Below are 17,845 nucleotides of genomic sequence, written 5' to 3' on the forward strand. Positions count from 1 at the left end.
CTTTTGGGCTCAGTTCCATGTGCAGTGACAATAAAAGGCACCATGGGGCACAGGCTCTTAAAGAGATAAAAAGAAACCCAAGGCAAGCATGCGCCTTGCAAATGTTTATGGCTTGCTTGGCCTTCACAAGGATTTTCACATTGCTCTGTACAAGTCCCTATTCCATTTGAAACGGGTGATATAAATCAGCCCTGTCAGAGGAGTCTCTGATGGCTTGTGACAAATCAAGAGTCTCTAATCATTACCTCTTGCCTTTGTTGAAGTTCTCAGCACCCCCCATGCCGCTGTCTCTGATGCTGGGATGGCACAGCCAGAGGTGCAGTAAAAGTACCTCGATGGATAGCAGATGGCTGGAATGAATCCTGGCAGGCGGGATATTGTCACGCTCTCATTAGAGACTCCTCGGGGAGTGGGATGAGCCATGGCAGGATTTGTGGGGATGTAGTGCTTAGAGAAGAAAAATTTGAAATCACAGACAGAGATGGCATTTGATCGTTGCTGAGGGGAGTCGCTGGGTCCACGCAGAGAGGAACCAAGTTGTAGCTGCACGTAAAGTGGGGCAGAAGGCAGAGAAGGATTTAAGGATGGGGGGAGCCAGGCAGGGAAGCAGAAGTAGTGTGGGGGTGAGAGAGAAGTCAGTAAGAATTGCTGTGCATGCAGAGTCAGGGAATCTTCCCATGACTGCCAGAAAAAAGGCAGAGGAGCAGATGTGGTGAGTAGAAGAGTCCTTGGCTGCCTGACTGAAGTGTTTGGTTTGTCTGAAGAACCCAGTGAAACCATGTGAGCAGCTGTAAGGGTGATGGGAGAAGAGACTTTATCCAGTGGGATTTGCAGGCTGTAGGGATTATGAGTCTGTAGTGCTGCTTTGACAAGGGAGAGAAGGTGGTGGAAAGGAGCGGAGAGAGCTGTCCTTTTGGGACAACCACTGCTGGTGACACATCTCTCCAACAGGTCCACTGGCATGGGAGCAAAAGTAGTGGCCCCAAGTGATTAGGATATGTTAGAAATGCTGGGTGCAGATATCAGGAGAATGGTGATAAATCCAGAGGAGACAGCATCGAAGGAAAGAGTTCAGGAAAAGGATTCACTCGGAGAGCAGGAGCAGTGAGCCCTGATGAGCTGTGGGGGTCAGGCAGAGGCCAGGAGGAACAGCAAGGAGCAGAAGGAGGAAGAAAGGGGGCAGGGACAGTCTGTGGGATTATGTGCTGGGAGCTCTGAGCAGAGCAGCTATTGCTCTCCTCTGTAAAATGCCGTGGCCTGATGGGAAGTTTATCACCCAGCACAAGGAACACCTCCAAAAGATGGCTGGTTTGGGCTGCCAGTAGCCAAGGATGCACTAAAGGCTTGTGCAAGTCTAAAGAAATTTGTTTATATCTTTCTTTCCTTTGTTGACTGATGTCAGTCATTGCACATGGACTTGGGCCAGCTTTGAGTCTGGCTGAGGGACATGTGCAGGGAAGGTTTGTGCAGGGGATTGCAGCACATTTCATAGCCTGGAAGAGCATGTGGATCAGGTTGGTTTGGGGCAGACAGGAGTGGTTTGATTACTTAACAGAGTGAACTGCTGTGGGACAGACAGCTTGCTGGGATCGTTCACTGTCAGCCGGAGTGTAAGGCTAAAAAACGCTCAGAACATGAAATTATTTTATTATTATTTCTTGAGGCATTTTGAGAATACTTGAGAGTGGTCACTTTTAAAGGGTTCTCCTCAGAACTGTTTTAGCTTATCAACACATAAATCCCAAACTGGTGATTTCTAAGGCTGAAGTGAGTATCAGGATTTTTTTGTAAATAAAAGATCAGCCCTTACAGCAAACATTTCACTGTGTGATTTAGGGCCTGTGTTTAAACCATCAACCGCTTTAAATGCATTAGCATACAAAAAGTAAATGGGCACTTCAGAGGAGACCTTCTGATGAATTAATAATCACCTCAGCTCTGTGGAGATTGCCTTAAAAGCCGTTCCCCTTTGATCTGGCACAGATTAGCCTCTGAAAGGACTTAGCACAGAGAGGGTTGTTCGCTGACACGAAGGTGTTAAATAGAGACGGAGAGGCCAGTCACTTTAGCCTTCTCTGAATTATATATGAAGCTCTCCAGGATGGAGAGCACAGGCCTAAATTAAAATGTTGCTTGAAGAAAGAGGGAGTAGAGAAGCACTGAAGCATAAAAAGCACCGGTGGAATCGCTGCGGAACAAGGAGGTTCCGAATTATTCAAGCTGCTAAATGTAACCGGCTTTTTGATGGCTTACTCAGCGAGATCTTCCTGCAGGTGCAAAACTGGCTGGAGGAGAAAATGCTGCAATGAATGGTGTGTCTGGCATGTAATTACACTGGTGCAGTCTCCAGGAGAGCTTGTGCCTGGCTCTGCCCCATGGAGGAGGTTTTGGACAGCAGTGGGATGGTTAATTGTGGCTGTGTTCTGCTGCCTTCACATTCCAGCCTTCCACAGCCCTTTGATGGGGGCTGCTGGGTTCAAACTCTCAGATTTGTGGAGGCAAATTGAAATTGATTCAAATTAGTTGCAAGGAGTAATGAGTTTGCTGAGGCCTGACTTGTTAAGTGTGTTAGGTGTTTCTCATGTCCAGCCATCAAGTCATGTGCACCTACACAAGTGGTATAGTTGTGTATTCCCATCCCCAGATGTACTGCTTCTGTCTGCACAGAAAAATAAACAGATACCAGCAGTATCTCCAATTTTCAAAGTCCAAAATCCACTGAACAATAATAGAAATCTGCAGCTATCAAACCCAAGCTCAGCATAATTTTTTCAACAGCAGTTGCCCATCTAACTTCCACTAGAATCATTAAGGTTGGCAAAGATCTTTAGGATCATCAATTCCAACCATTAACCTAGCACCATCACCATGCTCATCATTAAACCATGCCCTGAAGTGCCATGTCCACATGTTTTTTCAACACTTCCAAGGATGGTGACTCTGCCACTTCCCTGGGAAGTCTGTTCAATGTTTACAACCCTTTCTCTGAAGAAATTTTTCCTAAAATCTAATCTAAACCTCCCCTGGCGCAACTTGAGGCTGTTTCCTCTGGTCGTTATTTTATCCTTACCTCGTCCTTATAACACCCTTATTTAGAGATATGGCGCCAGAAATCAGTGTGTCTGGATGCAGCCATTTGACCAGAGTTTACATATAGTAAATTATTTACTGTATTAATCATTCTAATGGATTTTTCAAAGCCTTCATTAATGCAACATCCCTTTTACCAAATGATGGCACACATGATTGCACACATCTTTTGGTGCTGGGGGTATTTGAAACTGGGCTTTCTGGGAGCCAATATATAACCAAATTATGCTGACATTTGAAAAGTGCTTTGTGGAAAGCCTTGACAAGTTCTTGGAAATGTATTTGCTCATGGAACGGCTGCACGTGCCCCATCCCTGTTCTTTCCCTGGACAGTAAGCAAGCAGTGGGACCATCATAGTGTTAGGTCTTTTTAGGGTGCAGATACACGTTACACCCTGTGTTGAAGTACAACTCTTGAAGGAAAACTCAAAATCAAATGCAGCACCAGATGTGCCTTTTTTTCACCTGAGGTGTGGGTGATGACTTGCACCGGACATCGTGTGGTGGTAACAGATGCACCTGAAGGATAAACCTTAGAGGGAGCCTGGGGAAGGAAAGCAAAAAAAAAAGTTCCTAATTAGTAACACTGGTTGGTGTTTTATTAAAACAGGTGAGGAGACCATCCATTTGGCACGAACCCTGCCCCTGGCCATTAGCACTGGTCAATATTTATGGAGAACTGTTGCTTTGGAGATGGCAGCTGGGCTGGGACCTCTCCAGCTGGCTGTTTTCTGGTGATAGTCCCCCTCATGCCACTGCTGATTTGGAAGAATGCTCTCTGGTCACAGATGCAAGCAAGCCCACTCCTCAGCTCTGGACATTACCTGTTCTGCCTTTTGCTCCTAGATATTTTCCCTTGGCTGTGATCTGTTGCATGATATTACTTTGCTGTTGTATTTACAAGGAAGGAATGAGCAGTGCCTCCAGTCAGCTGCTGTGTAAATGTGCAGCCCAGGGGCAGTCCTCAGCTCTGTGCGCTGATGGCTGCTCAGGCCAAGTACCAGTGAATAAATGACCACTCTTTTTCCTGTCTGGGAAGAAGTCAGAAATGAAAAGTGTTGTGGGGAGAGACCAATATCTTGTTAAACTGTCACTGCACTTAATCCTGTCCACAGCCAGCCTGTGAAGAACAGAGGGGACCTTCTGTTACTCAGCAAGCTGGTTCCCAAGCACAGGAGCAAACCTGCCTTTTTACATGATATGGCACATTCCCTTTTGCGCTGTCATCACTATTAAATTCAAATACAGATAAAAGGATTTAATTTCAGGAGCAGGAAAGTGAGTGTGCTTCAGCCCTCTTAATCTCTGTGCAGTTCAGATTTCCTGGGACTTACACTGAGTGTGTATATCAGATAAAGCCACACTAATTGCGTTCCTTCTTTTTTTTTTTGCCCCCCTCTCCCCATTTTCTTTCTGTTTATCTGGCACTGGATGTTTGGAAACTGCAGAACTCTGTTTGGAAACAAGATCAAGTCAGTGGCCAAGAAAGCGTTCTCAGGGTTGGAGGCCCTGGAGCACCTGTGAGTAACCCACCATGCCTCAGAGTTCGGGAAGGGGGGTCTGCCAAAAGTAGCTGCTTGAGAAATCTGCTAGCAATTTAATAGTGTCTTTGTAAACTGAGAAGCCAGTCCATTTGTGGGGGCCACCTGCTTCCTTCTCATTATAAGTCCGCCTCAACTTTGGCCTTTTTTTGTGCCAGGAACAAAGTTATAGAACATATGGCAAATTTGCATGCTCTTAATTTTTGGGAGTATCACCTTGACTTGCACAATATTGTTTGCAGGCTGTTAGCAGTAAAAAGGCTCTCCTCCTTTGCCTCAACTTCCTCCTAAACCCAGGCTCTGGCAGTGACATATGTTGCAGATGACTGGTTTCGATGCAGGCACTGAACATCCCCATTCAGCACAACCCCCTTAGAGCCATTTGCAAGAAGTAAATTTTGGTTGCCTCTGTGTAATTTTTTTCTGTGTCCCAAGGCTGGTGACTCCAGCAGTGATTCATGAATAACCTTCTTTCTTGGATTAAGACAAGTATATGTGACTGTGCTCTGCATGTTTTATTGGCTGTTGATTGTATGATATGTTATGGCCATCGAGAGCACACTGGAAGATCTGGGCTGCCTGACTGGGGGTACATTCTCAAATAAAGGTGCCCTTAATGCTCTACTGAGATTGTCCTCTTTAAGTAGTGCTCGTCTGCCCTACATGTCACTTAGTAGACTTCAGCCCTAAATCTGACACTGCTTTTTCAGAGAACAAATTATTTTTTTAATTAGCAATAGTTGTGAGGGAGGCTTTTAAGAACCCCTTCCTTTGGAAATACTGGGATGTTTTTTTAAACCCAACAATATCCTCTCCAAGTCACTTTCAAATAATTCCTCAGATGCTGTGTAGTGTGCAAGTATTTGCTTTCTTTTATATTTGCTGAAGGTCTAGCCTGGGGTACCACATTCCTGACTATCTTTGGTTATTGAGGAGGCTGAGGAATTTCCGAGCTATGGATGATGGAGGTAGCTCAGACTGAGAAAGCGTAGTGAGAAGATGGGGTAGGGAATGACTTAGTGATTTAGTTAAGTGTAATTTTTGTTGGCTGGCTATTGTTCAGCAATACTTTAATAATATAAAGGTGTTTTGAGGAGCATTTCTCTGCACCGAAAGTGCACAAGGCCTTAACAAGGAGCTACCAAATCACCTGCTACTGGAGTCATTGTTTAAATCAATGTGGAGAGGCTCTGTCCCAGCCACAGCATCCCTTTTGTTCACATTGCCTGTGGTTGTGCCTGCAGGAACCTTGGGGACAACGCCATCCGCTCCATCCAAGCCGATGCCTTTGCCAGGATGAGGAGCCTGCAGCAGCTGTAAGTGATTGCCCTGCTCACACCATTAGGCAGGAGGGATCCTCCTGGCCCTGGACGTGAGCAGCAGCACGGGTCTTATCCACATTACCACTCATTTATTTGCCCCTCCCCTCCGTCCTCCTCTGTGGGGTATTTTTACACGAGGAGCTGTCACAGGAACATCTTGCATGTAATAGTGAGTGAAATTAGATCATCAGAATAGGATCTTCCAGCAGGTTTGTGCCTGTGCAATTATTCATCTCCATTCAGGAAGTCCAGCCCTGGTCCTATTAGCCAGCTCTCCTGCTCACACCACCATGGACTTAATTCCCAGTGGTCCATCTGCTCCCTTGCTGTACCTGTGTTTAGGGTGCACACACAGGACTGATACTGCAGTGATAAGCAGCATTTGAACTGCATCCACTTGTCATCCAGCCTTCTGGTATAAAAATACAGATGTGTTATCAGAGCTGCCGCTTGTGCTCCAGGCTGGGGCTCTGCACTGTTATCAGACACTGTTTCCAGTCTTGCCTGGTTTCCTTTTCTCTTCTTCTCCATAAATATTTAATCCACTGTCAGTGTGTTGCTATGCCCCGGAGTAGTGCAGTGTCTGTGGAACACAAAATCACTTACTTGGTATTTGGGTAGGCACAGGTTCTTGCTCCTGACATTGGAAATGGGAATCAGATGGTCACTGTTAGCAGTGACACTTGATACCAGTGACTGGGAATGAAGAAGATAAACACTGTGCGTCTGTTGTGTGATTAAAAACTTTATCTTCTGCACTGGCTCTTGAAACAAAATTGAGATGAAAGATTGATCTTATTAGGAAGAGATAGTGAGATCCCAGATACTGTGAAGGAATGTTTATAAAATGGAGAAGTTCAGCTAGAGGGCATTTACATGCAGAATGCATTATGCTGAAGGATCTTGTGACCTGTCCCAACTAGCCAGGAGGGTTTTATGCCATCATGTGTGTTAGAGACTACACATCATTCTAGAAGAGCAAAGTGGACAGCTTGGAAAAATCAAATCCTATATTCCCTCCCTCTCCAGTCCATTTCTTTCTTTTTCACTTTCCTGCTCATTTCAAACTTCAGGATTTCCTGAGGTATTGGGTAGAAAAATAGCAGGAGATTCACATCTTACAGTGCAGTGCTGGAGCTGGGGTTCTGCTGTGTTCCTGATACCCTGCTCTTGCATAGCTTCTAGTATTGCAGGACAAGAGCTCTCTCTGGGGCATTTTCCCAGTCTCTGAGGCATCCTCACATTTAATTCCAAGGATCAGACTGAGTTTTGCAAACCAGACCAAAGTCTGAATGCCCTAAATTTACAGTTCTTCACTGGCCTCAGAGCTATGCTGAGCCATAATTTGGCCCAGAATATTGAAAAAAACCCACATTAATCCTGAAGCTCCCTTTTTTTTAGGCCTCTTTTTCACACCTCTTTTCCTAACATAAGGTGCTAAGCTAGTGTTGGATCACAGAATTACAGAATCCTGCAATGGTGGGGTTGGAACTCAGGATTTCTCAACATCTCAGGATGCTGAGAAATGTGTTTTGTTTTCCAGACTAGTTACTGTTTGTGTGGGGTTTACACAAATATCTTTGGTCATTTCCTCCTCTACTGCTTCTGCTAATCAGTAAACACAACTCCAGGTTCACCCAGTGGAAGGCAGGGCCTCTCTGCTTACTGCTCTGCCATGGAGGGAACTCGAGGCCTTACAGTGGCAGCTGGGTGTCCTCTCTCTGTTCAGCAGTAAAGTGCTGAATTTGGTCCCCACCAAAGATGCTCAAACCACAGGGGCAGAGAAGGAACTCTGACACTGCTTGTCTGGGGATCACTCTGCAAGCTGGTTAATAAGTACAAGGTGCTACAGAGTGTCACTGCAGTACAGGAGTGGGGCTGTCTATGTGGAGATGAAATGCTCTTTAAATGTGTCATGTCTGTAACATCTTTAGTGCCTCCAGGACATCCCTGCAGTCCTTTTTTTTCCCTCCACCCATGCTGGGGGGGCGGGAGGAATGTGTTTAACATGAAAGGGCTGTGAGCCTCCCAGCCTTCCCTCCGTGCAGGACTCACAGCAGGCTCATGTTGGTTTTGTTTCCCTGCAGCCACATTAACAGCGACAGCTTCCTCTGCGACTGCCAGCTGAAGTGGCTGCCCCAGTGGTTAGTGGAGAAGGAGCTGCAGTCCTTCGTGGTGGCCACCTGTGCCCATCCTGAGTCACTGAAAAGCAAGAGCATTTTTGCCATCCAGCCAGAGAGTTTTGTGTGTGGTAAGTCTTTCCTGCGTGTTTTGAGGTTGTATGAAGGGTAGGAGTCACTTGGGAAACATTTTCTTTGACTACCAGCATGTTATTATGAGAGGGTTTCTGTTTTGTTTTGTTATTCAGTGGGATCAAAGGAAGCCCAAGCCTGCATTTTAAAAATTTGTCATTGGCTACAATTTATTTCCCACCAAAACCACACTGCATTGCTTGCATCCAGAGTATTCCTTACAGGGCTCTCTGAGTATTAAATCAAAAGGGACTAAGGCTTGTTCCACTTCCAGATGGGGCTGCACAGACACTTCCCCAGCCCTCTCAGTTTGACAGTACCAAGACTGCAGCTGTAATTTTATTTCCTTCTGCAGTGTTCTGAGCTCTTCTGCGGATTTGTGTTCCTCACCCATCTTTCTCCCTCTTGGAGACAACAAAGAGTTAAAAACAAAACCCAGAGGAGAATCCCTCCATCACAGCTGCTTCTTCCAAATACTTCAGTTGAGTCTTCACCTGAGCTATGGTTTCAAAGCAGCTTTACTTAATACCCAGAACACATAAACATCTACTACCTTTCTCATAAAGAAAAAGAAATTTAAATCATCACTGGAGGCCAAACTAATGCTGCTCAGGCATCCAGCTTTTTGGGGAAAAGAAAGGCCTGGTTTAGGAGCCAAACCCTGTGCAGTGGAGCCAACCAGTGAGGATCCTGGGTGGAGCTGCACGTGGTTGTTTGAAGGAAAAATGAGCTTTTGCAAACACTATTTAACTGAGCTGAATGCATGACTTGCACTGAACATGGAGCAGAAGCTTTGTTCCAGTGTCCCTCTTGATCCCCCAGTGACAGGCTCTGCCTAGGTGGCCTCTGTCTGAGCAGGCTGGGAGGGAGGCTTGCTGTGCTCATCTGGAAGAAGAGATTCTGAAGGCTCCATCCCCACAGCAACATCACAAAGCAAATGCAGCTTTGCTTCCCGGTGCCTGCCAAGTCCTCCAGGCACTAGTAGTCCTGGTTCCAGAGGCCTGGCTGTTTAATTAAACCTCAGTCAAATATTAAATTACACCATTTGTAGAAATCTAATAAATGAATCTGCTTGGAACCTTGCTAAAACCAACAGTCTTCAGGGCAGAGAGAGTGTGCAAAGCTTTCCACCCCGGGCGGGTGACAGGCAAATACAGCTGCTTCTGCTTTGACAGCATGGGCTGCGTAGAGTCACAGAGTCCTTTAGGTTGGAAAAGACCTCTAAGATCTTTGAATCCAACCATTAACTTACTACAGCCAAACCCACCACTAAACCATGGCTCCGAGCACTACATCTACACATCTTTTAAATACCTCCAGGGATGGTGACTCCACCACATCCCTGGTCCCTGGGCAGGCCTGTTCCAGTGCTTGACAGCCCTTTTTGGGAAGAAATGTTTCCTATTAGCTAATCTAAACCTCTCCTGGCACAACTTGAGGCCATTACCTCTTGTCCTATTGCCTGGGAAAAGAGACCAATCCCCACCTCACTAAAACCTCCCATGAGAAATTTTCCCCGGAGGTGACACTTGCAGCCCTTTAAGTGTCCTCTCCCATCCTACTTCATGCCAATACAGGTCTGGAGGTGAGGTTTTAAGTTCAGTCGTGCTCTTCATGCATGGATTGTACAAGGAAGGACAGCCTAAATATGGTCTGAATATTTTCTTCAGATCATAGCATCTTTCTCAGATTTCAGCCACACATTGGTAAAGGAGCTGGGTGTCCTGTAGGTGTCTGAGGTAACTAGGTGACCATCTCAGCCCACTGAAGGAACCAGAGGAACAACAATCCCACGTAAACCAACCACTCAGTGGAGTTGTGTGGGGCACACCTGCTCTACAGAGCACTGCTTATTTCTCATTTCACCTCTTGGCTTGCTCCAGTCTCCCCTCAGAGTTCAGCACTGACTATTGCTGCTGTTTCCTCCCAGATGATTTCCCCAAGCCACAGATCATCATCCAACCTGAGACGACAGTGGCCGTCCTTGGCAAGGACATCCGCTTCACCTGCCTGGCTGCCAGCAGCAGCAGCTCCCCCATGATGTTTGCCTGGAAGAAGGACAACGAGATGCTGCACAACGCTGAGATCGAGAACTTTGCACACGTGCGAGCCAAGGACGGGGAGGTGATGGAGTGCACCACCATCCTGCACCTGCGGCACGTCACCTTCGCACACGAGGGGCGGTACCAGTGCGTCATCACCAACCACTTCGGCTCCACCTACTCCAACAAGGCCCGACTCACTGTTAATGGTGAGTGGGAGCTGCTTCCTCATTCCTCTCCTCAGCCTGAGCTCGTACATGGTACAGTTCCTTGGGACCCACTTAGTTCTTCCCAAGGGTCCACTCCTGGTGGTGAGCTCCTAACCTCTGCAGCAGCTGTCTGTATCTCAGTGGATGCTGAGAAATGCCCTGTGAGGAGCACACACCATTTTGTGTTGGCTGCCATCCAACCAAGCACTTCAGCATGCATGTTCTTAACAGCTTTAGCTGCCTCTCTTTGGCTGCTCAGGTAGATTCTTTGCCCAATGAAAACAAGAATAACAAAGGGATGCAAAGAAGAGGGATGTAGTGATTGGAAGTTCTGTGTAGGACAGATAATGGATTTTTTCCCAGGTCTTCACAGAAGAAAATTAGCTTTGATCCCAGCTCTAATGATCTCAGTTGGAGGTGTCATGGATTCTGCAGACAGGTGTGCTCTATAGAAACACAGGGTCAGTCCCCAGCAGTTCAGAGATACCCTGCAGAAGCAGGTGGACATCCTCCTGCCTGTGGGTAATGGTCATGTTCATCCTCTCTGTGGGAAGGAAAACAGAACTGCCCAGACAATGGTATTTCCCCCACAGAATTGCTCATGCCCTTTTTTTGTTTTCTTTTATCAGTGCTGCCATCATTTATCAAAACTCCCCACGACATCACGAGCCGGACAGGGACGACGGCACGCTTGGAGTGTGCAGCCGAGGGACACCCCACGCCCCAAATCGCCTGGCAGAAGGACGGCGGCACCGACTTCCCTGCGGCCCGCGAGCGCCGCATGCACGTCATGCCCGACGACGACGTCTTCTTCATCACAGATGTGAAGATCGAGGACATGGGGGTCTACAGCTGCACAGCTCAGAACTCTGCAGGGTCTGTGCTGGCCAATGCCACCCTCACCGTCCTGGGTAAGATGCACCAGTGCCCCAGGAGGCCGAGTGCAAGTGGGAACTGGGAGGGATGGCTGTTCAAGCTCTTTACCACTTGCAGATAAAGAAAAGACAGAGTCAAATGTTCTGCTTAGTCTTGTTTCATTCTTTTACACTGTAGTTCACTAATGAAAAATACCTCTTAAATTAGAGAAGGAGCTGTATGTTGCATCTCCTCTTGAGCCGAGGAAGCCCCTTCAACCAGCCTATTTGCTCTCTGGGAAAATGACTTCAAAAGGAAATTGCACTTCGTCTCTCTTGCCCTATGAAATAATTCACGTGTCAGCTGTTGGCCCATGTCCTCAGAAGTTTCTTGTTGGGAAAACTTAACACCAGTTGGTTGTGGGAAGTGAGGCCTTAGCTGTGGTTGTTAGATCTGTTGTGGTGTGCAGCTGCCATATTCCTGAGCATGTGCCTGCTTTGTGCCTTGCTGTGTCTGCAGGAACATCAGGAATGTTCAGCACTGTTAAATCTGATGTTACACTGTCCCTAAGAATTAATTTCTGTGTTTGTTCTCCTGCAGAGACTCCATCTTTGGTCCATCCACTGGAAGACCACGTGGTCTCTATCGGTGAGACCATGGCTCTCCAGTGCAAAGCCACGGGGAGTCCCCCGCCCCGCATCACCTGGCTGAAAGGTGACCAGCCCCTGGTGGTGACGGAAAGGCACCACTTCACCTCGGGCAACCAGCTGCTGATCGTCAGGAACGTTGTCCTGGAGGACGCGGGGAAGTACACGTGCGAGATGTCCAACACGCTGGGCACGGAGCGCGCGCACAGCCACGTGAGCATCCTGCAGTCGCTGGGCTGCCGCAAGGACCGCACCACCGTGGGCATCATCACCATCGCCGTGGTCTGCAGCATCGTGCTCACCTCCCTGGTCTGGGTCTGCATCATCTACCAGACCAGGAAGAAGAGTGAAGAGTACAGTGTCACCAACACAGGTAGCTCTAGTGTCCTGAGGCCCCCTCTAACCTTTTGTGCTGCCAGATGTCCCACTGAGGCTGAGCCGGCCCATCAGGGAGCCACACAATGCACTGAACTGCAGCTGGCTTATCTCCCTGGTTCTCTTGGCTCACAGAGCTGGAACCAGCTTTCACATGCTGCTGAAGCATGTTCAGAGCTGCATTTCTCCCCTTGGCTTGCTCTTTAAGGAAGGTCTTTTCCACTTGGCAGTAGTTGCAGCCATTGCTTTGCTACTTTGGTTTTCCATGACCATACGTGGTAACTCTTGAGGCAGTCTGGATGATGTCCATGATGCTGGGAACCTGTCTTACTTTTTGGAAATCTGTATTTTCAAAGATTTTGAATTCAAAACTTGAAAAATTAGACTTTGAAGATGGAATCCCTTTTTCCATGTTGGCTATAAGAGCTAGCCCTGCTGATGGGGGGTATCTGTTACTTTTTAAAGAAAGAATTAGCGTTTATTGCTTTCTCCTGATACTCAGAGGGGATAATTTCATGCTGAAATAAGTGTTGCAGTAAGAATAAAGTCTCCTGACCTCTTTACACAGCCTCTGAACAAAACAGAAGTATGTAAGAACCAGCCTAAGACTTTCCCAGCCTGTTGGGATTTGCAGCCTTCCTATATTATGCTTAGCTTTAGGCAGAGTACAAAAGGATTTCTGAAGACATGGGTTAGGTAGGAAGTCTTGGATAGCCTGTTAGCAGTGTGATGTATTAGTGGGATTCTTTTATAACTTCTTTTTTCAGTCCTGAAAATCCAGGGCTTCATGCCTGATATAATTGAGTTTCACTTGATTTTGTATGGCAAGGGAAACTGAAATTACCTGATAGAAAATGGAGAAAGCCAAGGACAGCCAGGAGGTTTAAGACTTATTTCCGCCTTACGGGAATCAAAGAGCTTGTTGTGCAGAATACTTTTACTCCTGACTTCAGGAGGCAGAGGGCTTGACTCAAAGGAGGGACTGAATTTCAGGGGAAAGAGAAGGATTTACTTATTCTGAAGAAATAGTTCTCCACCTACTATGTACTGACCATGCCACATGCAAACCCTCAAAGTGCCTTTACCAGCACTCTCTCTCACAGCTTTAAGCTTTGAAAAATCAGGAATGGGGCTTCTGAGGGGAAAGGAATATTTAGGCAGTTCAGTTTCCATTGCACCTACAGAAAATAACCGGTTCTAGATCTGGTCCCAAATCCCCCTTGAAAATGTGAATTTACTTTGAAAATCCTGCTGGGAACTGAGGTTTCCTTGCTCCCATTGCTCTAGATGAGACTATTGTGCCTCCTGACGTGCCAAGCTACTTGTCCTCCCAAGGGACTCTCTCGGAGAGGCAGGAAGTGGCCATTGGAGTGGATACCCAGCAGCCCAAAGGACACATTGACAGCAATGGTGAGAAATGGTTTAATCATTCTGTAATGCTGGATCTGAACTTGATATGGGAGGTAGAAATCACAGCCCAGAGTACTTCTGTGTTTGTGTTTGTTCTGAGTTATCAGAGATCTTCATAATGTAACTCCTGCATTTATGCAGAGCAGGGATCTGTGTTTGACTTCACAGAGCTCTCCTCTCCCAGAAGTAAGTGTTCCCACAAGCTGACTGCCTCAGAAACTGCTCAGTCAGGCCCCAAGGACTGGTTTTCTGCTAATTTTGGATTCTTTTTTTGGCAGCAGAGTTACACACAGTTATACTAGAAAATGCATTAGCATTGCCTGTCCCTGCCTTCAGGCTTTGAAATTAAATGTTGGGGTTTTACACTATTTAAACACAGCACATTAGGAAGGAGAAGTTCAGAGTTCTGAACTAAGATGCTCCTGAGACTGTGCAGCATTTATTCTGTTAAATGTTAGCTGAAAATTATCTATTATCTCCACTGCTATTTTTTCTCCATTTTTCCAGTAGAAATAAGACCAACAAGTCACCTAAGTGTGAGCAGAGGGCTGTGATCTTTAACCAGATGGCTTGTTTGTTACAGGTATGTGTCAGACTGACGCTGGAAGGTGTCCAGATGTTGAAGCTCCTGCTGTAGGTTGTAGACAGCCCAAGCTGTGTGTCAGCTATAATAAAGACACTTGGAAAACTGAGGACATGACTGATGGAATGCTTGTTCCAGATAAGACAGGTACAAAACCCATTAATCTGGGAAGGCATTTCGTGTTTGTACAGATCACAAAGCCCTCCAAGTCAGACAGCATTAACACAAGAAATTGTTACCTTCAGAGAAAAAAAAGCCCAGAATGATTATCAGGTGCAAGCACAGAAAATTTACTTTCTCCTGCTTGCTTTGATCCTCTCTCAAGCGTGGATAGTTGGAATTTGAGGAACTGTCAGAAAGAGGCAGAGTAAAGCTCCTGACTGCCATTCTGTCCAGCTGGCTGATGGGAATTTTGATTTGAGATATTCCTAGAATATGAGAGCACTTTCAAAACTGAAGGTGTTAAATTTTTTCATGCTCTTTTAAAAGGGCTGTTGACTTCAAAGCTCAGCTTTTTTATTTATTTATTTTAAAAATTTAAAATTTGTTTTGGGCACTACACCTGCCTCTGCTCTTTGCCAATTTTTACGGTGTTACACGCATACTTTTCTATTTTTAGGATGTGCTTTCTGTTCTAACATTGTATTGTAAAAGCCACAGAAAACCAGTCAATGAAACAAATTTCCCTCTAGAAGAAACTAATGTAAAGTTTAATAATGGAAAGTTGTTGAGTGCACTAAGGAAATTAACTTTCAACATTTAGAAACTCCTGCTGCTTTGAATTCTGCTCATCTGTTGTTCCCACTACCAGTAATAATGTATCTTGAGATAACAGTGTGAGCTGATGGTGATCCCTTGTAAAGCAGCAGTACAAAAATAAGAAAGGTAACTTGGTATTTTAAAGCAGCTACAGGAGAGTTCCACTTTGCATTTCTACCCTGATTAGAAAGTCTGGAAAAGGAAATAAATGCATAGTTTATTTAAAAAAAAAGAAAGTTACAACTTCTTTGGAGTGAAAAAGAATCCCTAACTAAAGCTATTGATTGGAACTACCTTTAGTGATGGTGGCTACAGAGTTCTGAAAACTGGTTGTGTAGTAGCCCTGTGTAAAATCACAAAGTGTCCACATTATTTAATGAGAGATTCCCCCCTGAACTACACAGAATTGCCCTTTCCTTCCATGATTTGTGTGCTCCAGTGCTGACCACTTCCAGCTGCTCATCCTCCTTTGTTGATTTTCCCTTCCTCCCCCAAAGGCTATGGGCTGCCCGTGGTGTGCACAGAGTGCAGCAGCAGCACGGACAGCATGAACGTCCACACCTACCCCAGGGACTCCGAGTGCTACTCTGAGAGCCTAAAGACTGTGGAAAACACCCACCCCAATGCACTGAGCAGCAAGGAGCGCCATAGGAAGAGGGGTGCAGGCACCAGCCTTCTTCATGCTCAGCCCTGCAATGGGATTGCCAGTGGCAAGAGGGTGGAAACAGACGGGACCCTCTACCCCAGCAACCACGACAGGATAAGGCCAGAGGGCACGGCCAGCGCGCTGCTCGCAGACACGCACGGTACGTCCTTCCTTGGGGTCACCTTTGGGCTCCATCGGGGTTGTGGTACAGCCCCATGTGCTCCCCTCAGCCTTTTCAACTAGCTCACAGGCATGGATGGCAGCGGTGGGGTTGGTTTGAGCACAGAATAGAATCATTAAGCTTGGGAAAGACCTCCAGGGTCATGGAAGATAGCAGGCTGAGCATCACCTAACCATGCTGATCCTTTGGGGTTTTGCAGGCTCTTCACAAGCAGCAGCAAAGCCTTCAGAGCTTAACAACCTTAATTTGGTGAGAGCTTCACCAGCAGGAGGGTCATTAAAACAACTGAATGTGCTTCCCGAAATGTCCCCAGCACTACTGGATCTGCAGAGGGAAGCAGAAGTGGAGCAGGCTCTCCTGCCCAGTGGCACCGCAGCCCAGCCCTTCAACTCTGGTCACGAGCCCAAGCTACCCAACAGGTCTCTGGACTGAGAGCACACACTGACTGCCATGTGCAAATTAACAAACACACTATTACTTTTTAAATTTTTTTTTTTTGCACAGAGTATATAGGCTACTTACTTCTACCTCGAATCTCGAACTGATGGCCTGGCAAAGGCAACCAACTGAGGTATGAGAAACAAGCTTGTATGGGGAACAAACTCCTGTTCGAGCGTCATCTGATTGTACATAGTTTAAAACTTCCCTGAGAAGTATGAAGTGTTCAAAAGTCAACTTGCATATGAAGCACATAAATGCAAGGGATTATTGTGTAAAGAGAAAAGTATTTGATACAATTGTACATAAGAGTTTTCATATATAAATATATATAAAAAAATATATATCTTTTACAGAGGCTATTTTAATCTTTAGTGCATGGAAAACTGAGTGAAATTTTACAATTTTGGCAATATTGTTTTCAGTATCAGGTTGCTGTTAAACTTTGTGAGAGAAATAATTCTGGTGCCTTAAATGCATAAGCATAACTTTTAAAAGCCAGACCGTTCCAAAGGGATTGTCCTCTTTTCAGTGGAAGTTCCTTTACACCATGTACACCGGGGTTGGGTTAATCCCAGGTACTGCTTGGGTGGAGCAGTGACCAGGAGCAGCCCTGTGGAGAGGGACCTGGGCGTGTTGGTGGATCAGAGGCTGGACATGCCTTTGCCATGTGTACTCACAGCCCAGAAATCCACCCGTGTCCTGGGCTGCATCCAGAGCATTGTGGGCAGAAGATCCTCCTCCTCTGCTCCACTCAGGTGAGACTCCACCTGGAGTTCTGCACACAGTTCTGGTGCCCTCAATATAAGGAAGGCTGTAGTGACAAGACAAGGAGTAATGAGTTCAAACTGAAAGGGGGAAAATTTAAGTTAGATATGGAAGAAATTGAAATTCTTCCCTGTGAGGGTGGTGAGACACTGGTACAGGTTGCCAGAGAAGCTGTGGATGTCCCATCCCTGTAGGTGTTCAGGTTGGAGGGACCTCTGAGCAACCTGGACTAATGAAAGGTCTCCTGGCCCATGGCAGGGGCCTGGAACAAGATCACCTTTAAGGTCAGGACAGGCTGGATAAATGGGCTAAATCCAACAATATGAGGTTTAACAAGTCCAAGTGCTGGGTCCTACACTTCAGCTACAACAAACCCCTGCAGCACTACAGGTGGGGACAGACCAGCTGGACAGGGACCAGGCAGAAAGGGACCTGGGGGTACTGACTTGGCAGCAGCTGAACATGAGCCAGCAGTGTGCCCAGGTGGCCAAGAAGGCCAATGGCACCTGGCCTGGATCAGGAATAGTGTGGCCAGCAGGACCAGGGAAGTGATTCTTCCCCTGTACTCAGCACTGGTGAGGCCTCACCTTGAGTGCTGTGTCCAATTCTGGGCCCCTCAGTTTAGGAAGGAGGTTGAGATGCTTGAATGCATCCAGAGGAGGGCAACAAGGCTGGTGAAGGGCTTGGAACACAAATCCTGTGAGGAGCAGCTGAGGGATCTGGGGTT

The 17,845-nt window shown here is 46.5% G+C and overlaps 1 protein-coding gene across 1 annotated transcript in view; it reads left to right on the top strand.

Moving 5' to 3' along the window:
• Positions 1–17,579, top strand: part of LRIG1 (leucine rich repeats and immunoglobulin like domains 1) — a gene marked incomplete at its 5' end in the record, with an annotated part of 90,076 nt that extends 72,497 nt beyond the window's left edge. Inside the window, 10 exons of the mRNA XM_048315993.1 lie at positions 4,539–4,610; positions 5,876–5,947; positions 8,041–8,204; positions 10,136–10,456; positions 11,086–11,367; positions 11,912–12,331; positions 13,621–13,743; positions 14,327–14,473; positions 15,583–15,891; positions 16,112–17,579. Coding sequence (XP_048171950.1) covers positions 4,539–4,610; positions 5,876–5,947; positions 8,041–8,204; positions 10,136–10,456; positions 11,086–11,367; positions 11,912–12,331; positions 13,621–13,743; positions 14,327–14,473; positions 15,583–15,891; positions 16,112–16,344 — 2,143 coding nt within the window. The remainder of the gene's footprint in view (positions 1–4,538; positions 4,611–5,875; positions 5,948–8,040; positions 8,205–10,135; positions 10,457–11,085; positions 11,368–11,911; positions 12,332–13,620; positions 13,744–14,326; positions 14,474–15,582; positions 15,892–16,111) is intronic.
• Positions 17,580–17,845: the final 266 nt, after the last annotated feature.

Source organism: Corvus hawaiiensis, chromosome 11 (genome assembly GCF_020740725.1).
Source record: "Corvus hawaiiensis isolate bCorHaw1 chromosome 11, bCorHaw1.pri.cur, whole genome shotgun sequence".
Taxonomy (NCBI): Eukaryota; Metazoa; Chordata; class Aves; order Passeriformes; family Corvidae; genus Corvus; species Corvus hawaiiensis.